At 36.8% G+C, this 25742-nt stretch overlaps 5 protein-coding genes across 8 annotated transcripts; 3 read left to right on the top strand and 2 right to left on the bottom strand.

Annotated features, from left to right (window-relative positions):
• Window positions 1-2948: 2948 nt before the first annotated feature.
• On the top strand, window positions 2949-7444 carry LOC132131811 (piggyBac transposable element-derived protein 4-like). Its single transcript, XM_059543933.1, has 3 exons — window positions 2949-3304; window positions 5296-6567; window positions 6660-7444. Exons 1-3 carry the CDS (start codon window positions 3117-3119, stop codon window positions 7090-7092), a joined length of 1893 nt encoding a protein of 630 aa, XP_059399916.1. The 5' UTR covers window positions 2949-3116; the 3' UTR covers window positions 7093-7444.
• A 3105-nt stretch (window positions 7445-10549) lies between these two features.
• LOC132131813 (deoxyribonuclease gamma-like) lies at window positions 10550-15732 on the bottom strand. 3 transcript variants are annotated; one of them, XM_059543937.1, is made up of 10 exons: window positions 15636-15687; window positions 14489-14549; window positions 13899-13988; window positions 13716-13810; window positions 13536-13622; window positions 13207-13319; window positions 12771-12883; window positions 12423-12580; window positions 10947-11043; window positions 10550-10863 (listed from the first exon to the last, which is right to left on the bottom strand). In XM_059543937.1, the coding sequence occupies exons 3-10, from the start codon at window positions 13977-13979 to the stop codon at window positions 10756-10758; spliced, it is 852 nt and encodes a 283-aa protein (XP_059399920.1). In that variant the 5' UTR covers window positions 13980-13988; window positions 14489-14549; window positions 15636-15687; the 3' UTR covers window positions 10550-10755. The 3 variants fall into 3 exon arrangements, with proteins under 3 accessions (XP_059399920.1, XP_059399921.1, XP_059399919.1); XM_059543938.1 differs by lacking the exon at window positions 14489-14549 and having other exon boundaries at window positions 15636-15732; XM_059543936.1 differs by lacking the exon at window positions 15636-15687 and having other exon boundaries at window positions 14489-14820.
• A 4-nt stretch (window positions 15733-15736) lies between these two features.
• Window positions 15737-21152, top strand: LOC132131815 (deoxyribonuclease gamma-like). The gene is made up of 10 exons (XM_059543939.1): window positions 15737-15852; window positions 17198-17283; window positions 17433-17521; window positions 17608-17694; window positions 19070-19182; window positions 19500-19612; window positions 20408-20565; window positions 20648-20744; window positions 20863-20935; window positions 21014-21152. The coding sequence occupies exons 2-10, from the start codon at window positions 17203-17205 to the stop codon at window positions 21016-21018; spliced, it is 816 nt and encodes a 271-aa protein (XP_059399922.1). The 5' UTR covers window positions 15737-15852; window positions 17198-17202; the 3' UTR covers window positions 21019-21152.
• Window positions 20759-22161, bottom strand: LOC132131816 (translation machinery-associated protein 7). The gene is made up of 4 exons (XM_059543940.1): window positions 22066-22161; window positions 21688-21743; window positions 21451-21538; window positions 20759-21369 (listed from the first exon to the last, which is right to left on the bottom strand). The coding sequence occupies exons 1-4, from the start codon at window positions 22079-22081 to the stop codon at window positions 21335-21337; spliced, it is 195 nt and encodes a 64-aa protein (XP_059399923.1). The 5' UTR covers window positions 22082-22161; the 3' UTR covers window positions 20759-21334.
• A 252-nt stretch (window positions 22162-22413) lies between these two features.
• LOC132131812 (mitochondrial potassium channel-like) lies at window positions 22414-25478 on the top strand. Of its 2 annotated transcripts, none has more exons than XM_059543934.1 (4): window positions 22414-22558; window positions 22950-23308; window positions 23507-23671; window positions 24586-25478. In XM_059543934.1, the coding sequence occupies exons 2-4, from the start codon at window positions 22994-22996 to the stop codon at window positions 25363-25365; spliced, it is 1260 nt and encodes a 419-aa protein (XP_059399917.1). In that variant the 5' UTR covers window positions 22414-22558; window positions 22950-22993; the 3' UTR covers window positions 25366-25478. The 2 variants fall into 2 exon arrangements, with proteins under 2 accessions (XP_059399917.1, XP_059399918.1); XM_059543935.1 differs by having other exon boundaries at window positions 22420-22573.
• The last annotated feature ends 264 nt before the right edge of the window (window positions 25479-25742 follow it).

The following is a 25742-nucleotide window of genomic DNA, read 5'->3' as shown; positions in this document are numbered from 1 at the left end:
CTTTAAGTACCTTGAAACATGCAACATTATGCTGCATTCCAGGCAGGTTTTTGAGTCCGTAAGTCAAGACTTCAAACCACGAATTTATAGCGTTCCAGGCAAGTTACGCCAAACTTCCTGGGCGCAAGGAATTGTAGCTTATTTATTTTATTGCAACATTATGTTGTCCTAAAATCGTTTTTTTCAATGTGTACCAATATGCATAAACACTGCATCTGTAGGCAATATTATCCGTAGGGGCTGCCATTGTTGTTTCGCGGGCTATGTGACGTCAGAGCTCGGAACTGGGAGTACATTGATCTAGTACGAGTTCACAGGTGGGAAGTCATGGGTTTGACTGCCATTCCAGTGCACTTTCCCGGATATAAGTTTGGAAACATCGGTTACCGATTGTCTGGAATACTGCATTATTCTATGTGGTGACATAATTTCAACTGAAACAGGAAAAAAGGGTGGGGCATGTATAGTTACCCCGCCCCTTTTAAAAAATTGCCAATAGACCGTTTCATCGGGTGCACACGCCTGTCCTTAAGTTAACTTCCTGTCTGTGTTTGTTTATCGGTTTAGCTATAGCGCCGTATACAAAAGCAGTTAAAGTTAAGTTGACTAGTAGACTGAAGTTGGGCTCAGGTGGTTTTGCTGTGAGATTTCTTTCCTATAAATTTAACAATTTGTGGCGCTCACAATATCAAAACTGACCGAATTTCCAAAAGGCTTTGCTGAATAAACATGAGCACGTACTGCACGATTGAAAATTAAATTGATCCACGGGTATTTCATATCACAGTATTTATAAAGGAAGACTCTCTTTAATTAGTCTAGTAAATTTTCAATGTAATTTTAATTTAATCTTGCATGTTATATGCCTGATAAAGCAGTGTTTGTGAGCTCAGCGCTGCTTTGTGTACAGCAGTTACTGAAGCACCTCCTGCTGGCAGAGAATAAATTTAAATTTTTCAGTAAATCTAACGTACGCAGCAGCAAACATATTTTGCTTGTTATCAAAAATAATCTACTCTAGAGGGACTTCTTAGCTGTTGTTATTGATTCTATTTGGAAGTCTACCGGAGTTAGGTTAGGGCTCGGGATGGGCAAATCAATCCTGAAGTATCAATATATCGATACTGATGTGAGTATCGAAAGTATCGATACTCAAATAAAAAATATTGATACTAAGGTTTTTTTATTTACCAGTGATTTTGTTTATTAAACAAAAAATAATGACTACACTATGCCTTAAATTGGACTAATAACATATGTAAGCAAATAATTGTGTGGAAAGGATTTTCCTGCTCATCTGAACACAAACAAGGCAGAATCAATCAATTCAACTGAAGGAGTGGATGCCGAGTTGCCATATCCTTCATACTGATATTAATTATATTATTACATGATTTCTTGTTTGACTATTAATCAAGTTATGGCAAGAGTGAAATGTGTAACCTTATGTGCGCTTATGAGATATTAAAGAATCCTGTTCTACCCTCTATTTCTTTTCCTCAAGATTAATGTCCACTTATTATGTGTGTGTATCCAACCGTAAGGATAAGACACTCGCCAGTGTTAGAAAGCCCTGAATTTTATATAAGTTCTCCGTGTATGTGTGTTAGTATCTGTCTGTACAGGGAGAAGCTCAGACAGTCCCAGGACAAACGATCAACTGCCAGTGTCCAGCGTATCAGATATACGTCTTTGGAGAGTTTATCTAGGTTTTGGAACCAATCAGAATTTTGTTGACTTATGTATTGATGCAATTAGTATCCTCTGTCAGGGTATAACTGTGGTTGATTTTGAGTTGTACGGGGGCGGTCTACGAACTCCATCGAGAGTATTGAAGCTGACTTCTGCTGATGAAATTGCAAACTATTTTCTTCAAGTAAAATTATTATTATTAATTGAACTCATCTCTGACTCCTGGTCTTCATTGCGACATATCTGGTCCTTGGGTTTTAACTGTAAATTCCCCTACACAATCAAATCAAATCAATCAATTACACAGAACGTTCATTCACTTCTCACAGTGCATTTAAATAGAGCTGTGTTTCCCAAGAGTAGCCTATAATAAGAAAGCATTTATGTTTTTGGAAAAGGCAGCCCAGAACAGTGCAGGAAAAACATAGGCTAAACATTTGAGTTATTTCACAATAAAACTATTGAAATTGTACCCTAGTATGTGCAGTAAATGTATTTAAATTTGAATGTTAAAAGTTCATATTGCTCATGTTATATTCTGTATTGTTAATATAAATCATACACCCTCTGAATAAAAAGGTTGCATTTTATGCATGCAACAGCCAATTACTGGCAGTCCCTTATGACAATGAACCATGGTAGAGTAAACATAGTTTAACTATATTATTTGTTCATTTCCTTGATTACCTCTACAGTAAACATATTTTGACCATGTGTAAACAATATAACCTAATAAGTTGCAATTAAGGCGTATTGAATGTTAAAATGCATTTCAGATAAAAAAGTTAAGTAGGTATTATTACCCATTGTACTATAATAATAAAATAAATTTCATAATCTAAAAGTTCAGTTTAGAAGTATCATTCGATATCGACGATACTGTACATTAAAAGTATCGGTATCGTATCGCAAACTAATTTGTGGTATCACCCATCCCAAGTTAGGGCCACAAAAGTTCGCATGTGCAGTGACGTTTGTTTATGTTGTTGCCGTTCAAACCGTCTATAGTGCAGGGGGCGGGCGCTTCGGATTCTTGAGAGCATTTGATTGGTCAGTAGATTTGATGAGACGATGAAGTACGATGTGACGTCAAAAAAATCGTTGAGCCGTTTTTGGCGGAAGTGACGAACTACTCATCTAATAAATATGAATTTATGCAAGGTTTTGGAGCACACTGCCTTATAGATAACCTTAAGATTAACATTGATACTAACACCCAAATTATTTTAAATTTTGTTGTCATGGGGACGTGAAGTGCTTGATTTCAAAATATCCAATCAGGGCCACAAATCTCTGTACGGGATAGCCTACTTGCTGTTTTTCCAGGGCGGAGCTGGTCAATAATATGGGAGGGGAGAAAAAACTCCCTATGGTCATTTTTTTTCTATTTGTTGGAGCGACCCTGTTTAGCGCTGCGTTTAACGATGGACGCGTGCAAAACAGGGAAGGTTAATATCGTTATGGACGGCTCGGAGGAATGCGTGAATGGAGATGAAGAGCAACACGAGAAGAAAGAATGGGATGAATCATCGGACAATGAGAGCGTGGCTTCTAGCGTGGACTCTGCAGTGGAGGAGATGTCCAGCGATTATCTCGAAACCCTTCTGGATGAGTAAGTTAACTAATATTTGAATATAGCCTATATCTATACGAAAAGCGTGCATGCCAAAAATCACACGTGAATGAATGATTGATCGAATGAGACTTTAACATTTAGACATTTAATATGAACTTACTCTCGTTGTCTCGCTTGGATTCTAATCAATTCAAATCACGCAATGAATGAATGAACACGTGTGCAAACATACACCTCAAAGGGGACTTGCTACCTGTCCTTTTTTCTTCCTCGAGAAAAATACTCTTTTTTTGGGGGGGGGGGGGGTTAAATTATTATATATAAATGAATATAGCCTGTGTATGTGTGCGTGCGTGCGTGTGTGTTTCTGTTTGCGCGCGTCTGGTTCGGAAATATTTAGAATCCGTCGAGTTCCGATGCTTTTCTAAGCTCCGTGTCTTCGCTAGTTTGCATACATTTTGACAAAAGTAATTTCAGATGAATAGGATAAACTAAATATCCCAAGCATATCACCACCAATGTTGCCAAGTCTGCGGTTTTCGGGTTGAAGCGACCCCAATAACGTGATATTTACCCCCTGGGATGCAAATTTTACCCCAAAAAACCCATGCATTTTATCACCCGGTTCGAGATTTTCACCGAGGCAGTTGGGCTAGATTTGAGTAGCAAAGAGCTCCCCCCACGTTACATAAACCTAAACCTAACCCCCTAAATGTGGATCCATACTGGGAACTTTCCCTAGTTTTTAGTTAATGACTTGAATTAAAATAGTCTTTTCCCTCTAAATGTAATGTTTGTTGATTTAGAAGTGTTATATATTATAATAACACCAAAAACTAAAATTAATTATTAGTGGAAAAATTGGCTCTCTCCTTTGTGCAGTAATCTATTCTAAATATATACTTGAAACTAGTAGCATAGAAGACATTCACATTGTGTAATGACCATTGTCTCTACGTGAACTGATTCTTCTGTAAACTTCTGTTGAAAGTGAAATGTCATGATGCATTTGGATGGTAGGGATTTAAAATAAATTGGTAAATCAAAATTATGTTAATATATTTAACGTTTTGTTAAGAAAAAAAAACGAAAAGGCCCCTTAAAATGTCTGTGCATGTCTCTGGCGTAGAGTTATTAGCAGTGTAGTAGATTAACTTGCCATTATACATAAGAAACCGATTCAACTGTCTGTTGACCCTGTAACAGCAAGAGAATAGTGTTTGCATTCTTTCATTGTGAGTGTACTCTGTGAAAAGTACTATAACAATCAAATTGACTCTGTCCTGACTTTTTTTTTTTTTTAGGTTTTGCAATTGAATATTTATTTATACATTATTATATGCTAGAATTTAACAAATTTAGATTTTTTTTTTTTTTTCAAAATGTTAAGCGTAAAAAGTTTATTTGCATTTTGGCCTAATGGTTAGGGATTTGCACTTGTAACCTGAAGGTCATGAGTTTGAGTCTCAGCACTGGGAAAAATCGTAGGTGGAGGGAGTGAATGAACAGACTTGTGCACTTGGATGAGATAAATGCAGAGCATGTTTTCTTAAGGTTGCTCACCATACTACTTACAACGCCAAACATGTTTAGAAAGGTGTTCTTTATTTCCAACATGTGTAGCAAGTTTGTGCGAATCGTGATATCCCAAAAACACACATGGATGTTATATATTCCCGTTCCAATCCTTGGTGGAAGACCTGGGTGTGTCATACATCCAAAAATGTATTTTAGGACCAGGTGTGGTTATTAAATTGCCACCCTGTCTTTTTAAATGTGCAGAGTAGATGGATTTTTTACTGTAACCACTACATTTTGTATTATTATAATCACACTTGCTCATTAATCAATTTCGCTTTTCAACACAGCTGTAATGCACACATACAAAACCTAGAAAAGCTATACCACCTTATTGAAAGACACATTATAAGGGATATAAATTCAGAAATGTAGCATAACTCATTTGTTGTTGCAAGTGCAGCGCGTATGAAATGTTATATTTTTTTTCTTCTTGCCTCATGCAACAGGTTTTCAGATGATGATGATGATGACTGGTATCCTGAGGTCACTCCACGAAAAAAGAAGAGATCTGGTCTGTCTTCTGTATCACCATCTCCAGCAAAGTCTTGCAGGTCTGGATCGCCTGCCTCTGTGCAAAGTAGCAAAGGGAAAGCTAGGAAAAGAAGCACGAGACGATCCCTACCTTTCTCCAATAGCATCTCTGAAAAGAAGTGGAGGAGTGTAGATGAGCCTGACATAGACCCGGCACAGCCAATATTCAGACCTAAAAACACACCCGGCCCACAGTTAATCTCCACTGCAACATGCAGTCCTCTGCAGTATTTTGAGTTGTTCTTTTCAAAATCAGTGCTAAAGACAATTTTAGAAAATACAAATGCGAATGGAGCCATGCGTCAAGATGACAAGAAGATGCCATGGGAGGATATTACAATCAAAGATCTGAAGGCATTCATAGCACTGGTGATTTATATGGGAGTGCTGAAATGCTTCTCGCTGACAGACTACTGGAAAACATCAGACTTATACAGTCTGCCTTATCCTGCACGAATCATGACTGGGAAGAAATTTCTTACAATCTCTCGGGCTCTCCATATTAGTGATCCCAAAGTGGATGCAGAGAATGACAAGAAGAGGGGAACACCTGAATACGACCGCCTGTGTAAGATCAAACCACTGTACCAGGACATCAGGGACGCCTGCAGAGCCTCTTTCCATCCCTTTCAGAACATCGCCATTGATGAACGAATGGTGGCCTCAAAGGCTAGAACTGGACTCAAACAATACATGAAAAACAAACCGACAAGAAAGGGGTACAAACTTTTTGTACTGGCGGATTCCCTCTGTGGCTACACATGGGACTTCTTCATTTATGAAGGAAAGGCCAATTTGGTGGAGAGCAAGGGTATTAGCTATGATTCTGTCATGATTCTGGCAAATGAAAGGTTGTTGGGAAGCGGCTACAAGCTGTTTGTTGACAACTTTTACACCAGTCCCAAACTCTTCAGAGACTTGCTCCGTAAAAATATCTGGGCTTGTGGCACTGTTCGCTCTAACCGCATTGGCCACTCAAAGACACAGGCTCCTCATGGCAATATTCGCTGGTTTAGGGAAGAAGATCTGCTGTTTGTTGAGTGGAAGGACAAGAGGGACGTCCTGATGTGCTCCACCTTTCATAAAGCCTTTAATGGGGACACCATAAAGAGAAATGTGAAAGGAGCCGATGGAGTTTGGGCTCCTCAGGAATTCCCCGTTCCAGCCGCAGTGCTGGACTACAACAAGTCAGTAGATTTCTTTCAGTGGTGTGAAGTTTGTTCTTGTACCTTTTAAATTACACATCTTATGATGAATTAATGAATTTTCCTTATTACAGGCACATGGGAGGAGTGGATCTATCTGACGCACTCATAGGGTATTACACGGTTCTGCATAAGACACAAAGGTGGTATCGGACCTTCTTTTTCCACTTTGTGGACATCGCTGTAGTCAATGCCTTCATTCTGCACCAGCAGATGGCCAAGATGAAGAAAGAGAAGCCTCTGTCCCAGAAAGCCTTCAGGGAGGCGCTTGTAAATGAGCTTGCATCTCCCCCTCCACCAGTACGAGCGACTCTTACCCCATACTCCCATTTGCCCAAGTACATCAGTGGGGACAGCACCAATGGAAGACGAAGATGCAAAGTTTGCCAGAACAAAACTCCAGTCATGTGCGTGACTTGTGAAATGCCGTTTTGCTTCGTTCCTAAGCGCGACTGTTTCACTAAATGGCATAACCCAGATGGCAGTAGTGAGAATGAGAACGATTAATGGCCTAAGTACTGGGATTTTGTGTCTAGTGTGAAACTCATAGATGAATACAACATCAAGCACAAGACAATACTCAAAACTGGAGTATGACATTTTCATAGTAGTGTGAATTGGTCATTGGTCAATTGGTCAAGATTTGGTCATGAACTGGGGGTTTGTCGCAGACTGTGGAAATCTGTCCAGAACTGCAAGATCCAACCAAAAATCTTGTAGTGTAAGCCCGGTGTTGTGTCGACGTCTGTTCGCACTATGTTTCCCCTCAGTTTAGCGAAGGTTTGGAAGGCTTTGCAACTCTGTTGTATATGTATGAGATATAAATTCAAATAAATGTACAACGTAATTCTACCTCTAACAGTTGTATATTTCTTCTTCTTGTGTGTGCTTCTCAATCTCAGTTTCAAATAGTTTATTGGAATTTTATATTTATATATAGAGAGAGAGAGAGAGAGTGCAATTGTATAATATATATAATACAATACATTGGCCTTTTATGCTTTTGAGAATATGTGGTACTTTACCTATTTACTGTAGAAGTGCTCCACTACATCATTAGCTTGCATAATTATGTTTTTATGAAAAAATTCACTTATCAATGATAATCAAATGTAAAATTTGAGTTGAATCTGGATATGATTGAACTTCTAGGAACACAGGCAGCTTCTAACATTTATCAGACCGATGCTTAACTAATAGCCAATTTTTCTATCACGTCATAATGTTAATTTTATATTTAGGTATTAGGTGTTTGAAGAGATCTCGCGAGATCCGATGTGCCTCGCGAGATCTGACTGGTCTTGCGAGAACGTGACGATATACTCACCCAGACCGTACAAATATATTTGCATTACACTCCCTTTCACCAGAGGTGGTTTTTAATATATTTTATGTTCACATCAGGCAAGTGGACGCTTGATGAGCGGGGAAATTACGCAGTGTAGTTTTTATCTGGTCATAGAAACAGAATTTAACGTGTAATGTCATAGAATTTGTCAAACTTTGAATTAATGAATCAATCAAATGTTGGTCATTTCACTTAAATCAAATCTCGATGTGTACGTTATATAAATATCAAGCCGCAAAAGTCAATTTAAATATGAATCTTGTATGTACTGCGTGTTTCTGTTAATGAATGTCGCAGATGTGCGGTTTAATTTAGTAACACTAACACTGAAGCGATTCTCACGGACTTTATCGTCTCACGAAATTGAGGACGGAAACACATGAACAACATCTCCAGAACTGCTCGGAGAGTCACTTCATGTGCATTTTACCATTTGATTAAGTAAAATTAGTGTCATATCACATACACAGAACTGTAAAAGTATTCGCAGCAACCCGTCAAAATAAAAGTCCGGTACTAGTATTTTTCAGTAGAATGTACAAAGCCTACTATTACTTCTATAATTTTTTTTTTTTTTTTGGATTAATCGCACAACATTTCTTCCATGTTTTAATTTGAGTAGTACATCCCCTTTGTTTGAAAAAAAAATCTTAATTTTCAGTAATTAAAAGATAAATGATATATGAAATTAATGTTTTATGCCTTCATTTGATAACCAGAAAAATTTAAATACACTTCAGTGAATTTCTGACGGGTTGTGGAAAGGGGGGGGGGGGGGGGGGGGGGTTTGTCTGGTGGGGAAATCATAAGGTTACTTTAAGAAAAAATAAAATGATAAAATAAAACACAGAATTTGGTAACAAAAGAAAATATAAATAAAATAACTTAATTTTTCTCCTCAATGTACACACAACGCCCCATATTGACAGAAAAACACAGAATTGTTGACATTTTTGCAGATTTATAATATATATATATATATATATATATGGGGTGCTGTGTGTACATTAATGAGGAAAAAAATAACTTAAATGATTTTAGCAAATGGCTGCAATATAACAAAAATTTAAGGGGGTCTGAATACTTTCCATACCCAATGTAAATGTTATTTTATAATATTTTACTTAATTAGACATGCTTTTTAGTTGATCAAATTTTATTTGACACTTAAAAAGTATTTGAGAAATTAATTGGAAAAAAAAAATATTTTGGAAAAAAAAAAAACATTTTTTTAGATTTAGGAAAAAATCATATGGATTTCATAGAGCCCTAACTATCCCTCATCCTTGCTGTGCCCCCCAGTTTGGATACCACTGCTTTAATCTTTTAAATGGATATTTTAATATTATATAATATTTTAAATGTTTTTCATACAGTATATATATATATATATATATATATATATATATATATATATATATATATACATATATTGACTGCTTCACTTACACTTTAAAGGGATATGTCTTTCATTTTTTTTTATACTATTTATAATTTATGTGCAATTACTTGCCTGTCAGTTGAGTCTGTTGCAAAACCTTCTGCAGTGTTTACATGTTATTACTGCATAAAATGTATATAAATAGATGTTTAATTTCATAAAGTACAAGCCCAATAGTTTTTTTGCATTTTGTGTAAAATACTATTTTCCCTATATATTTCATCATTGAGGATTTCTTTACAAAAAAAAAAAAAAGATCTAGTATGTGTTTCTCTATTGTGTGAGTGTGGCCATTCCAATTTATTGCCATGATTGATCACATAATAACACTATAGGCCTATAAATATATATCTTTGCTCACTGGGAGAATACTGCAATGGGCCTCTTGCCAAGTCATTTTTATTTTTTATAGTGATGCGATATGCAATAGTGAAAAAGCAGCTTTTCAAACAGGCAAACTGTGCGTTTAACTTACCTGAGGTTCTTCCCTGATCTCCATCATCAGTCTCCCTCGTATCTCCTTCATTAAGTTCCTGTAAAGGCAGTTATAGTCAATATTGAATCTAGGTGTCAAGATTGTGGTGTGTGAACTTACCTGTCTGTGCATGTTCATAGATTCCTTCCTTTGGGTACCAAATATCTCAGCCCGTTAGTTCCTACCAACAGTATCAGCAAGCTTGGCTGTAAATATGAAGAGCTTATAATGAAAAAAAAAAAACGAACATCCTCTTCCACGCAGATTTGTAACATTTTCTGTTGATTGGTCTTTCCTAATACATTCCTTTGAAACAGGAAGACATGGCTGGATAATTTAATGTACATAGTCACCCTGGTGTGATATAAATGCAAATATGAATTAAGATATTTTAATCTGAAGAATTTCTAGAAGTACCGAGCCATTGTGTAATAAAGAAAAATATTTATTTCATAATGTGATTCCCCCTACTTTCATTTATTTATTTATTTTTTCTTCTACTAAAGATTAGATTTTTTTGGAAACGTTTTAATGGAAGATCATATGGATAAACAATTCAGACTTATTTTCACAGTTTTGATCAAATATACCAAGGGTATGAAGAAATTCAAGCACAACTGTATATTTTATGTATTTATTTAAAAGTTAATGGTAATGCTAAATGTTAATGTAGTTACAGAAGTTGCTGATACTTGAAAATGGCATTAAATATATTAAAATGAAAGTTTATTTTGAGATTTCAGTCATTCCAAATGTTTATAGGCATGCAAACTTTACTGAAAAAAATAGCTTGAAAAGCTAATTTCTTTTGAATTATTTTAAGCCCTGAATTTCCTTATGAAGGGGTAGCATCTCTCCTCCAGTAGAGTGAAGTTAAGATCACATACACTGTGCATTGGTATCCCATCATGCTTTGCGTTTTCGTGCTTTGCTTTTGGCTTTGCCGCTGGTCTTTGCCGCGGACGACTTCTTCAGACTCACCTCCACTGGGTAATGATCACTGATTTCCAGGGCCTGCCATAAATCAATCATATCAATATATTATTTACTTTATATCTATGCAAACCTCAAATTCACAATGTAATTAATACACTCACCATTTCCTCTGAAAGTTTGTAGGCTTGCTGAAAGTTAAAAGGTTTTGCAGACTTTGGCACAACAGCTTTCAACATGTCATCTTTATACACCACAATCCTAGAAGAAAAAAAAACTTGCCATCAACATTTTCCTAAACTTGACTGGCAGACTGAACTTTCCTTTAAAAGGTACGTTTACCAGTGTTTGGGAAAGTTACTTTTAAAAGTAATGCATTACAATATTGCGTTACTCCCTAAAAAAGTAACTAATTACGCTACTTGTTTACTTGTTATGGAAAGTAATGCATTGAGTTACTTTTGCGTTACTTTCGCATTACTTTTTAAATATGAGCAGGGCTGGATTGTTTTTAATATAAGAAGTTCTATTTATAGCAAATGTAAAAGCCCTTTCACACCAAAAAGTGTAATGAATAAACCTCAGGCTGAAGGAAAAGTAAATTTAAATCTGTACAGTAGAACACAGGAGAAGGTTCAACACTCTTAAAAAATAAAAAACTGCAATAAAGCACAATTGTTAGTTTATCTAAAGTCATTTCTTTCTTTTATTATGGTTGGCAGGTCAGCAGCAAATACATTAGTTAATCAAATGGGATTAATTATTTAACATATTTAACCATTGCATGTTTGCGTCATATTCTGAGTTTAATTCAGTTTGATGAATACTAAATCGAGTGGGATGAATTAATGCACATTCACATTTAGTCTAGAGCGACACAGCGCACGAAATGCCTCTGTACTTCAGATTGTCTTGCTCAAGGGCACTTCAGCCATGAGTATTGAGTGTGGAAGAGAGCACTGTTCATTCACTCTCTCCCACCTACAACTCCTGCCAGCACCGAGACTCGAGCCGGCGACCTTCGGGTAACTAGTCACAGTCTCTAACCATTAGGCCACAGCTGCCCCCCCCAAAAATAAATCAGTGGGCAGCCATTTATGCTGCAGCGCCCGGTGAGCAGTTTGGGGTTCGATGCCTTGCTCGTGGTATTGCCAGCACAAGATTCAAACCCACAACCTTAGAGTTAGGAGTCCTACTCTCAAAACCACTATGCCACAACTCCCCCTTATGCCAGAAATCATTAGGATATTAAGTAAAGATCATGTTCCATTAAAATATTTGGTAAATTTCCTACCTTAAATATATCAAAACTTAATTTTTGATTAGTAATATGCATTGCTAAGAATTCACTCAGACAACTTCAAAGGCGATTTTCTCAGTATTTAAATTGTTTTGCACCCTCAGATTCCAGTTTTTCAAATAGTTGTATCTCGGCCAAATATTGTCCGTTCCTAATAAACCATAAATCAATGGATAGCTTATTTATTAATCTTTCAGATGATATATAAATCTAACATTAGAAAAAATTTCAATTAAGACTGGTGCGGATAAGTAATGGGGCTCTATTTGCTGTTGTCGGATTTGGTCGAGGCAGCAGATGAAGGGTGAGTACATTTTTACTTATATTTGTTCTGCCTCACCTGTCGTAGGTGTGGTCATTGGACTCAATGACTGTGGTGTCCACATCGTCTCCAATCAGCCAATGGAAATCGGGATCGGTGCGGATCCTGATGGCCTTCATCTTCTTCTTAGAGACGTAAGCGCCGTCTGCGTTGAAGTCGCCAAGGATCATGACGTTCTGTGAGACAGTGTAATCAATGTTTGGCCACAATTTAAGTTGGACAAAAAATTATCAACATATCTCCACATTAGACAAACTATGGTCAATCCACCTACATTTTTTAAATGTGTACATTCTTGCATTTTGCTTTAACCAAAACAATTAAATGACATTTTCTCTGAAATGTGTTGCATAGGACTAGACTCACATCCGTGTTCCATTTATTTATGACCTCTAGAAAGACGTCGTACAGTTCGTCCAGTTCCTTCTGTGAGTCTTTAGGCTTTGTGTGAACAGGGATCAGCACCAAATCTTTCAGCACTGAAAGAGACGTACAAAAACAATTAGCAATGATTGAGCACATGTGATCAACCTCCTGAAATATTACCGGTTATGTAAGAAGATGCAATTGCAATGAACGGGTGAATACGGCCTTCAGTTTTGGACAGTTTCTTAAATTAGTTCACTGTTGATGAAGTTAAAAGCTCCAAATCACATTTATTCCCATTGCACAGAAGACATTCACACAGGAAGGCATGTGAATGAGTTGATGATCCCAGTCTTTTCGTTTTGGGTAAAGTATATAAATCATACCGCCACTGAAGACTTTTAGGCTAGAGTTGAAGCAGAAATTGAAGCATTACCTGTGTGTTTACAGTGGAAACGCAGGATGAAAGGCTCTCGAGAGAAAGCGTCCTCGTCACCCACTTGATTGTCTTCATATTGGTACGTGTTAACCAGGTTAGCCTCATCTTCTCTGTATAAGAAATGAGCAAAAAGTTTTTTTCACCATGCAATATGAATGACTATTCATTCAGAATTGAATATCCAAGTTCATTAAGGTGCGAGGAAGGTGTATCACATGCTTCAAAATGTAAAAAGAAAAAAAAAAGCATGATTCAATCCTTTTGCTTTTTGCGCCAATTTTTATGCTGATAATATATTCATTTTTACTAATTTCCAATTGTTGTACCTGTAGAAACAGACGAACTGCTCCTTATAAAGAGTTCGTCCCAGCCTGGAGCTTCCGACCATTGTGAAAGGGCGTTTCTTGTTAGCTCTTAATAGTGGGAGAAAAAGGGAGTTAAATTTGGGCTACGTTTAGGCTTTTGAGCTACAGTTGGTGAGACGATCTCTGAAGGTTCATACAGACCCAGTGCTGTTGAGCTCCTGCAGAAATTTGTCTATGGATTTGCCCGATTTGTCCACCACCTCCAGAAGAATGATAATACTGTACCGAGAGAAGATCTGAGGGAAAGAGTGTTGTGGTCTATTTTCATAACTTCCTGTGAGCTTTATTGTGTGATTTTCTTAAACAATCAGATAATAAACTCACCTTTATAAGATAATTTACAATATTTTTGTTTGCCAGTTTGCTTGGACCCATACGTCTGATGTTAAAAGATGCGATCTTCATTGTGTCAACCTTCAGAAGACCAGAAAAACAACGCAAATTGAGTTTCAAGACAATAAACACTGGATGTTCTCAGGTCTGTTCGCTACATCACGCAAACAAACATTTAAGGCATTTCTATACCAGTTTCCTGTTGTAAAATGCCAATGGAAGTTAACATTCAGTTCAAGGATGCATTGTTCATTCACAGGAAGTACATATAGCTTATTAACAGCTGAAATGTCAGATTACGCAGAACCACAGGAGGTCCTTTAGAGACAGAAAGGAAAACCACAAAGGCTTTTGTTCCAAAACTTTGAAAGCAAAATGTAATCAAAACAACACAAAATTAGTTTTGATTGAAGATTGGAAAGAAGCTCCAATGCACCAATATGAAGTGGAAAAACAGCATATTAACACATTCAAGGATCACCTTTGATCTATCTTATATTCTATTATTTAATACAAGCTAAACATGTTATTTATTTCAATTTATTTTAATATGAATAAATAAACAGATAATCAGCTCTTACCGAAGCTGCTTTTGTTTGCTGTGAAGTCTCAAATTGTTTTCCAGTGTTGTCCGTTAGGCAGCTAGTGAATAATGAATGGCATTTGAAAAACAGCCCATGCATACTTCCTGTTTTAAATCAGATTGGGTTTCTGTAGCACAGATGTCTCGTAAAATGGGGAATTTATAGACTGAAAACAACTGAAAAGAGAAAATCTCTTTGGTTGTAGAATTATTTACAGCAGGCTTGACGACTAGAGGTAACCATATAACCATGGCTTTAAAGATAAGTTGAGCTGACTGTCAAAAACAAGGGACTTTTTGAATGAATTTGGATTTGTGACACCACACCCATCAGGGTAATTGTGCAGTTCAGACTCAAACATGCAGGAGCACTTAATGCACTTTTGTTTTTTATTTTTTTATAAAGCATGGTATAAAATGTCACTAGCTTTGACCTCAAAACCACCAGATTTCCCTATATGCTTTGCAAACAACTTATTCCATTAAAACAAGTCATAATGAGTCTTGACCTTGGTTTCCCATAATGCAATGTTTTGGTGGCACTCTACTGTATTAAAAAAAATTAAGTTTAATTGGATGACTTTGCTGTACATTAACATGACTGATATATCTATGTAAACCTGAATATACATTTCCTGCCATTTTCCAGAGATTCATTTTTGTGTTATAGTTTAAATTCCTCAAACCTGTTGTAGCTTACATGTTGTTTTTGGCTCACTATGGAGGCACTGACTGCATTTCAAGCAGAAAAAACAACAATACACCTGGATTGTCTCGACATGAATCAATCTCAATAAAAACAAAGGAACTTTGACACTGAATGTATGCTTTAAGTTATAATAATTTAACAAACATCCACTTTAATTAATGTCTAAGACAATGTCTCCTTGGTTTACTACCTTCAAATGCAGAATTTGTAATCCAGTTTCTATATATTTCCAAAAATAAGAACAATGCATCCAGCAGCTTCATGTTACACCTGACTGATGGAAACTGAAGGAAACTTCTTAATTTACAGGTTTACTTTGCTCTCGAACAACATAAAGATCTCATTCTGTCCAACATGGGATTTATTTCTCAACCTTGCAGTGCATCTTAAAATGTGTTGTGGCTGTAATGAGGATGATTGTATTGTCTGTACTCACCTGTACTCTTTAGCTTTCCACTTCCGAGTTAATGTTTGCCCAGAGGGAGGGACTGTTTTGTTGTTTTGAGGGATGTCCATGTTGGGGCTGGGCCAAATCACTCGACTGGTTCCTGCGTCAAGCCAATCAGGTCACAGGTGTCCAATATAAACAATGCTGCAGCTTTTTTGAATCTTCACAGTCCTTTTCTTTAGTCCATCTACAGACCGATACTTGGGTAAGTTAAGTAATGTTCTCTCAGTCCTTAAATCTTTATCTTAATTTGTACAATTTAAAAACACCACAGATTCAAGATTAGGTTCTTGTGTTTTAGATTCCTACCATGTTTGGCGTTTAAATTATATATATATATATATATATATAAATAATATTTGGTGTAAATTAAGTTTTGTTCTATGGACTAAATAATCTTAATTTTTAGAATTCTTTAAAAAGTGTCCAGATAACTTAATCCCAGCATCTGCACTCCAAATAAATAAAATATAAAAAATCTTAGCTGACATTTACTTGATATATAGGCAAAAACAAAAAACCTTTCTGAGAGATTTATAAAAAATGTTTTTCCCTCAAAACAAGAACAAAACATCTGCCTATGGGATAAGAGAAATAATCTTAATTAAAAGGGAAAACAAAAATGTTATACATTGGGGTTTTTTTTGCAGTGTGAGAATCAAACAAGCTTCTTGTGTTTTTTATATTCCTGCTGTGTTGTTTGGTAAAATATTCTAAAAATGTATGCTTTTTTTTTTTGACTGTAAAAAAATAATACTCCTCTCAGTCTCTCAGTCACACCCATAAACTAAAAGCCTGGAAATGAAGCCCCCAAACTTGTCTTCGCTTGTGTGTTGAATGAGATGGAATGTGAAAACTCTTTGTTCAAATCCATGACATTGGATTTAAAACTACAGCCATTGCCACAAATAAGGTTTCCGATTGTGCTGTCATGTTCATGACAAATTGTCGTCCATATGTCTCTTGTATAGGAGTCCGAGCACTGGAACTAATTTCTATCCCTTTCAGAGAGCCATAGAGAAAACCTCTGGGCAAAATGACCCTCTGCACCAATTGGGCCGAAACCAAGTCACTAAAATGGTCTTTCTTGTTTAGTCAAACTGCTGCATTCATCCGATTGCATTTGTGAATGAATATAGACATGTTCCTCTGCCTGAGTTTAGAATTTCATTTTCCTTCTCCAATAGATCAAATTTACCTTTTTTAATTAAATTTTTTATTTTTCACAACGTTTAAGCTGTTGTTTTAACCATCTGGTGATCTCAAACTCTTATTAAGCAGCTCTGGCAACTCCTGAAACAAGTTCTTCCACTTGTAATTGCTTTAAAAAGAATCAGCAACAGCTTTTTAAGAAAAGAAGAGAGCGTTTCACTTCGTTTGTTGAATGCTGCATAATAAAGTCTTTCATGAATGTGTAAATGTCACGACTGCTGTAGGCATGGCCAGAAATTAGATCTATTATTATATTAGTCATGTATTTTTTGCAATGTCATTTGAGCATTAGTTTCATTGAAAGCGCCATTATAAATCACTAATTTCATGTTCATCAGACATCATGAAGGTTGCCGCTTTCAACATCCAGAAATTTGGGAAATCTAAACTATCAGATCCATTTGTGCTGAAAAACCTGATCAAGGTGAGGCTCATCCATGACAGTTTGGACAGTTAACCTCCTATTGAATGAGTCTGTTACATGACATTTCTCATAATCCTTTCTGGGGAGGAGCTGCTTGTGCAGTACGATGATGCTGATGGGTTTGTGTTTTCTTCGCTCCCTTTCTTCAGATTGTGTCACGCTATGACATCATTGTTATTCTAGAAGTGGTGGATTCTAGCGGAGATTCAGTGGATAATTTTCTCGAAGAGCTGAATAAGTGAGTCAAACAGGTTTGTTTGTTTTTTCTTTAAAACCCTCGCTATTACATGATTTAGGTAACCACGACTGACTACTCATCAACAGGTTCAACAAGACGCATCATTACACATTGGAGATCAGCACACGCCTGGGAAGAGGAAACTACAAGGAACAGTTTATGTTCCTTTACAGGTAACAGTGTCATTTTAGACACTTTATGTCAGGGTAGATGAAATTTTAATTGGTCAAAACGAGGCTGCAACAAACACTCAACACTCCCTAACATTCCAGTTTGGTTAGTTTTTGGAAACCAAAAAAGAAGATTGTAGATTGTTTTGGAAAACAGACTGTAGCAGGGAGTTGTTTTGCGATAACTTAAAAGGAACTTATACAGAATATTACATAATGATTGTTTGGAGGTTTTATTTTTACAACCAGGAATGAATGTTCCCTCGAGATAAGGGGAAATGAGTCAGAAGTACAGTGAAAATATCTAAAGTCATTTCAGGATACTTCCTGCCATTTGAATTCTTTAAGACTGTATCCATTACAAAAGGTTCTAAACATACTGTATGACTTATAAAATAAAATAAAAAGTTTCCCCCGTAGCTTAGGGGTAAGTTGATCCAAGTTGTTGGGTAAGATGCACCATATGGGTGTAAACTGACCCATTTATTTCTGAAACAATATGCTGAACACCAAAGTTGTAACCTACCCAAAATCAGATTAAACAGAGTTTGGGCAAAATTAAATAAAAACTGAATAAGGAATCAGTGTCACTGAAACTGATAAACATTGTAGTCAACAGGTTCTTGGCATTGCAGCTTTTCTGCATTGTCAAACATACCAATACTGTCTACAAGTGGAAAGATATATCTGATTATAATGTGATGAAAAGAATCATCTGGTTCTTATCAGAGAAGGATTTGGTGCACTTGTACACTGTCACTATCAATGAAACTTGAATGAAACTTCTAGCAGAAATTATGGCTGGTTCTAAAATACATGGTCACATGATAGTTACAGGGGGTGGGTCAACTTACCCACTGGCTCAACTTACCCCACTCTCCCAACATTTCTCATTTTAACAACTCACTTTGTTTTATGGTGTTGCTTCTTCTATAAGTTTTTTAAAATATGTTCAATCAGCTGAACGACTGATACAGTTGTTAAAAATAAAAGTGTCATTTGCATTCCTTTAAAAAATACAGGGAAATGGCGAAACACTGAATAATGTCTATATCTCTACCAATTTCTGATGTCTGATAAATAAATGCATTTGTCAATGGCTCTAATTCTAAATAAAATAACTTGCCATGCCTGTTCACTTTGAGCATTGTTTACTTTGTCGTAAAGGCACAGTGACAATAAAAACATAAAACAGGCTGGAATTCTAAAGATCAGAGAATCATAAAAGGTCATAAAAACTAATGTATTACTGTATTAGCACGTAAACATTGTGCAAACATTACAGGTGGACCTCAGGGAAAGTAAAGGTTTAAATATTTACAGACTAACCCTTCAGGTTGTTTCTTTTTTAACTACATGGTCTGTTTTAAATATAAAGGGATGACCTGGTGGATTTGGTTGGGTCTTACCAATACCAAGACGATCAGCCTGGAGATGAAGATGCCTTTGCCAGAGAACCATATGTTCTCCGATTCAAATGTCATAAAACAGGTAAAGTACAACATATTATCATGTGAAACATTATGGGTGAAAGAATCTCATGATTTTTGGTACAATTAATGCACGATGTGGTGTAATTTTACTGGCTCTAACTTTGAATCGATGCTGCAAAAGAAAAGACTTTTTATTTTTTATTTTATTGTTTCCTTGTATTGTATAATAACTCAAATCCCACTTTACGCAGCTGACAGAAAGACAAATGAAACAAATGACTCAGTAATTTACATTAATCCCCAGGTTGGGCTGTGACCGAGGGTGTGTGTGGAGATAAATTATTGTAATTATTACTCGTGTTCATGTCTCTGCAGTGTTGGAAGATTTGGTGCTGATGCCCGTCCACACCAAGCCTGAAGATTCAGTGAAGGAACTTGACGAACTGTATGACGTGTTTCAGAATGTCAAGACGAAATGGAAGACTGATGTAAAACCTTATACACAACTATAATACCTTAATGACAGTCAACCATTGGTTGAGACAAAAATTGCTGATAATGTATGCCATCAAAGATGTTGATGAGTTTGTTTCTTTATTGGAACGGAGTTGGAGAAAAGTAGCATTGCATCACTTGCTCACTAATGGATGTTCTGCAATGAATGGGTGCCCAGTCCAAAAAGCTGATAAAAACATAAAAATAATCCACACCACTCCATCAGTTAATTGTCTTGACAAGCATAAAGATGTGCTTTTGTAAGAAACAAATCTATCCAGACATTTTAACTTCAAACTGTTATCCAAAATTCATTATAAAGCTTTAGAACTGTTTCTTCTTGTAAATGGTGCTCGATCTCTGCATATTTCTCTCCCGATTCAGATTAAATCACTTTTGCACTGGTGAAAGCAGTATTATTGACTATTTTGGACTTTTAATTGAAGTGAAAACACCTTTATGATGGATTTGTTTCTTACAAGTGGCATATGACTTTACAAGACATGCATCATTGGGCTTGAGTTGTGTGGATAACTGTGTTGTTTTATAAGTTGTTTGGACTCTCATTCTGAAGGCACCCATTCAATGCAGAGCATCCATTGGTGAGCAAGTGATGCAATGCTACATTTCTCCAAATCTGATGAAGAACCAAACACATCTACATCTTAGATGGCCTGAGGGTGAATACAATTTAAACCAATTAAAATATTTGGGTGAACATTGTGCAATCACATACCATGCATTTTTGCATTTACAAACATAAAACAAAAATGTGTTCATCCATACAGAACATCATGATTTTGGGGGACTTCAATGCAGACGGCAGTTACGTGTCTGGTAAGGAAATGAAAACGATCCGCATCAGAAGTGACGAGGACTTCCACTGGCTGATCACGGATGATGTGGACACCACAGCCAGCACCAAAAACGACAACACTTACGACCGGTAATTACTCACGGTGTAAAAAAAAAAAAAAAAAAGAAATATGATTTTAAGTCACTCATTCATGTGACGTGTTCATACACAGGATCGTGATATATGGAGACGATATGCTGAATGCTGTCGTTCCAAATTCGGCAAAACCGTTCAACTTCCAGAAGGCCTACAAACTGAAAGAGGAGGATGTAATCAAGAATCATTTTACATTTGAATTGATATTTAATCAGACTTACCATAAAGACACAAGTTATTACCGAACTGTAGCTTATAGAGTTTTATAACACAGATTTAATGTCTTCACAGGCGCTGAAAGTGAGTGACCACTATCCAGTAGAAGTGGAACTGAAGAAAAACCGAAAACAGCTTAAACGTCAACGTAAGACACATGAAGAGCAGCTCAATGACTGATACTATACATCAAAAATTAAATATCAATTTTTTTGTTGTTGTTTAGGTTGAACAAAGATGATATTGTGAGATGGAACATTCGTGGACAAGAAAAGTGCGACTCCAGAGATCAGATGGATAAGCTTAACACTTTTGTGATCTGTACATGATACTGAAATCTGCTTGAAATGTTTCAATGTTGTAGTTCTTTTTCATGAGCTTTGACTGTCAACATTTCACAAAGATATTAAACATCTAAAAATCGAAATGTACAGTCACTACAAACTTTATTCCTTTACAAGAGAAATATAAACGAACAAAAATAAATTTTACGTCGCCACTGTGGACCCAAGTTGAGTTGGTTGAAAAGGCAAGAAAATATACACATTCACTTCTTCCCAGATTTCTTGATTCCACCTCCAGCTACGGAAAGAAAACAAAACAGAATTGTTTGTGCGCAAAAAACTATATAGGAAGATTGTTTGGTGGCTTTATGTCTCTTACTTAAAGGTCCTTTTCCAGAAGCCTTGGCTTTCAACTGTTCCATTGCTTTCTGCTCCTCTTTCTGTTTCTGTTTGAAAGCCATGTCCTCCTGTAGAAATGAATGCAAGTCATGAAAATGCACAAAGCATTATTTCTAAATTTCCTCCATTCATAACTTCATTCGAAGCAGCTTATCTGCCCACAAACCATGTTATTCTCAGTGTTTATGTAGAAACACTTCAGCAGAATTGAACTTACATCATCCATATCCTTCGACTGCTTTTTGGGAGCCTTGAGGGGTTTCTTTTTACCTCCTGCAGAAGTAAGTATTTGGAAACCATTATAACACAAATAGATAAAAAATAATACATTTGACAAAAATGTTTGATATACACATTAAAGTTAAAAATGATTTTAAATAGATTTTCAGCGTAACATTAAAATGATAAACCAACCCATTCATTAAAATGTGAATTGTCTTAACACGGCTAATGCTAAATATAAAGTTTAATCATCGACGAGTTTACATTCTGAACGTCAAAGACTCGGGGAAAAAATTATCGGAATTCTAGTTTTTATTCCATAATACGTACTACAACATGATGAAACGGTCTTTGTATTTTATTTGATTTTTACCTTCTCTTCCAGACATACTGCTCGGATTATTTAGCGAACGCTTTATTCCCCCGCGCTGTTAGGACCCCAGCGGTTACCCGGATGTAGTGTACCTGTAAAGTGCCTGATATATCTTGGCGAATCGGTTCGTTCGGACGGTAAGTGGAAATGAACTGGATCATTAGCTAATTTGATTCGTACGAGTCGTGGAGTTCCTAGAAGATTCTGACACGTTTTTACCCCGATCTTATGATCTCCCCGCTGTTGTTTGTTTTGGTTAATGCTGTAAATAAATCTTATAGTCGAGTTCTTATAAAATTATTTGCGAATCGATTCAATTGAATCGTTAAAAAAGAATCTATTGAAAAGAGCACCAGCAAGTGCCTGAAAGAAATGCTATCGTGCCGCAGCATGATATTTCAGGAAACTAGACAGATATTTTATATACAATACAGACTGTAAACATGAGAAATAACTGACCAGAGCAGAAACGTATCGAAACGGAGAGTCGCTGGTATGAGTTTTGTTGGTTCGTGTCCTGAAATTAATTCAGTAAACATTGTTTGACGATTCATTCATCAGCTCGACAATCAGATTAAATCAATTTATAAAAACAGTTTCGGGACACATATATAACAGCAAAATCAGCGTCACTTACTTTAAACCTAATGATTTTTATGTGTAATTCACTTGTAAATGACCAACATGGACAAATTTAATTTATGTTGTGTTTCTGACTCTCAAAAATGCAAACTGAATCCGAAACTGATTTTAAGTAAATGTCCTATTTAGTGTAGATTTATCATGGCTAACCTGTCTATTTTATGTTTTTGCTTCTTGTACATGTTTTTGCCAATGAAAATAAACCTAGCTATATATATGAAGCATTTTTAGTATGTTTACAGGTTGCCTATTTGACGTGCATTGGCTCCACATATGAGGCTCTTCAATGAGGTTCAGAGCGAAAACTGTATTTCCAAGTGGCTCCATGTGTCTCTATCGACACCAGGTGTCCGGTCCGGTCCAATGGAACCTCCACAGAACCTATTGCACCCAGCAGCAAGGTCCCAAAAATGAGCAGAATAAAATAACATCTGTTAAGGAGCGCACAGCATCTGTGTTAACATATGCAGGAGAGCTGGGAAGGCAGTGGGGACGAAATGTGGTGAAAACTGCAACAGTGACCGTCAACTACTGGTGGGAGAGATATGAGGAGTTTGTCGGGCTTAATGAAGTCCGAGATGCTCAGTCCAATGTCACAGAGGTAATGTATGACAGGTGACCCAGAAAAGATTACGTTTACATGTATTGACACCTGGGGTGGCCAACCATATTTTATTGTAGACCCACTTCTACCTCTCAATCGGATTCAATATATTACGATTGACAAAAAACTGTGCATGCAAACTACTGTTAGATGCATTTAAATGTGAGTATAATCTGGATTATGTTTTGCTGGTAGGCCGAAAAGGCCTTCATGGTCGCCAGAGGAATCGTCAAAGAAGCTCACGCCAGCCTGGAGGCTCTCCAAGTTCGGCTTAAGGAAGTGAGGGACCGTTTGGACCGTGTGTCACGTGAAGAAGCACATTATTTAGAGTTAGCCACACTGGAACATAAGTTACTGCAGGTGAGTTGGATCTAGTAATGTATATGGGAACGATAAAGACAAAAAAATTATCATTTACAATAAAGTTTTTCATTTTAGTCGATATCCATAATTATTTTGCTCCTAAGTGAAAATTGTAAAAACCCGGTTGTTAATTGTGGTTTTAAAACTACGTACTCTTTATGGTCAGAACATGTTTTTGAATTTTACACTTTTTCCGCCAGCAGGATGGCGTTTTCCATTTCTCCCTAAAATAAATATCTTAATAGAAAAAGACAACTATAATTTCTGCATGTTCTAATGAGTGATATTGTTTCAAATCATGAATCAGGGTTGTGTTGCCTGACTTTGATGACGTGTATCTTCAGCACAGTTTGCCGTGCAGGCACAAATATTACTATTTTGTCTATTAAACATATTATAATATCACATTTTTTGTCTCTTAGAGATGGCATTAGTACTAGCTTGAGTTACAGTGCAGATGTAAGTTTATGTTCGTTATCAAAAACTGTAACATCTGTAAAATTTTAACCATTGTCTTCTATAATAGCATACATTTAGATCATGATAACCAGATAAAACCACACATACAGCCCCTCAATACCATGTTAAAAATATAACTATATGGTTTTTAGGTATCTGTTTGAAAAACAGTAGTCTAAATACAGTGAATCCATGTGACCAATACTCTAGTAAACTCGTGCTTCGCTGCCATTTGAAGTTTGAGCCGAATGGATAAATGGTCCGTGTGACCGGGATCACATGAATATCACTGATTCGTTCTGCTTTTGGTGCATAATCACTGTTTAAAACTCTTGTTATTGTTTTATAAAGTACATTTATATCACGATTATTATTATCATTTTATATCGCCCAGCCATACATATATGGATTGCACAATTTCACCTATCCTTTAACGTTTTTCTCGTTTACAGGAAGAACGGCGTCTCAGAACGGCCTATGAGAACGCAGAAGGCGGCGAGCGAGAGAAGTTTGCACTTTTCTCTGCTGCCGTGCGAGGGAGCCACGAGAAAGAGCGGACCAGGGCTGAACGGACCAAAAACTGGTCTGTTATTGGTTCGGTGTTGGGCGCTGTCATTGGCGTGATGGGTTCGACTTATATAAACCGGGTGCGGTTGCAGGAACTCAAGAGTTTGTTGCTGGAAGCCCAGAAGGGACCGGTGAGTCTTCAGGAAGCCATCAAGGACCAGGCCAGCATGCACAAAACGCAACAAGACGAACTCCGCATCCTCATCGACTCACTCAGGATGGCTTTGAAAGGCAGCGGAAAAGATGTGAAAACAGTCAAACCAGCGTTTGTCTCACCAGCAGCTGACGTCGTCCCAACTTTTGCATCCAGTGCTTCAGAAGAAGCGATTCGAGAGATTCTCCAGCACAGCCAAAGAGCCCAAGGGCTCATTGAAAGCCTTAAACCACATCTGGAACAGCTGGAGGAGAATGTCGGGAAGGTCGAGACGGAGTTGCAGGCAGTCAAGACGACCCTTCAATACCGTCCCACGGAGAAGCCAGTCATTCGAACCCAAGATGCGCAGCTTTTTGTATGCGATACAGAGACAGTCGTTCAGGGCCTCGGTCAAACAGAGAAAAGATTGGAGGCGCAGATCAACAAAACAAGTCTATACAATACAGTCCTGACCTGTGCTGCGTTTGCTGTGACTGTGCCAGTTCTGTACATATTGTTAAGAGGCACTTGAAAAGTATGCAGACTGTGCACTTTAGGGGCCAATTAATACACTAGAGAATAATGTAACTAAAGAGTGTAATCTATTGTCTGAGGCTTGATTAAATATTGTCAATACTAAGTTTCTTTGTTGTATGTACATTCTTTGTATACTTCCTCATACTAAACCAGATAACATATTGTACTTAAAAACGTGATAATTTTAATGATATCCATTCCACAAAGAAACACCACTCATGTTTTCTTTAGAAAATGTAAAAAAAAATGTTTTATTATAAACTTTAAAAACGGTAGACTAAAGAACAATGAGGAGTCACATAATTTGCCACTTATGTGAGTCTTCACTGTAGTTCCGACTGATTATTTTATTTAACAGAAAATGTGAACCTT

Source organism: Carassius carassius, chromosome 48 (assembly GCF_963082965.1).
Source record: "Carassius carassius chromosome 48, fCarCar2.1, whole genome shotgun sequence".
In the NCBI taxonomy this organism is placed as follows: domain Eukaryota; kingdom Metazoa; phylum Chordata; class Actinopteri; order Cypriniformes; family Cyprinidae; genus Carassius; species Carassius carassius.
The sequence above is the reverse complement of the archived record's forward strand: the minus strand, read 5'-3'. Positions and strand labels throughout refer to the sequence as shown.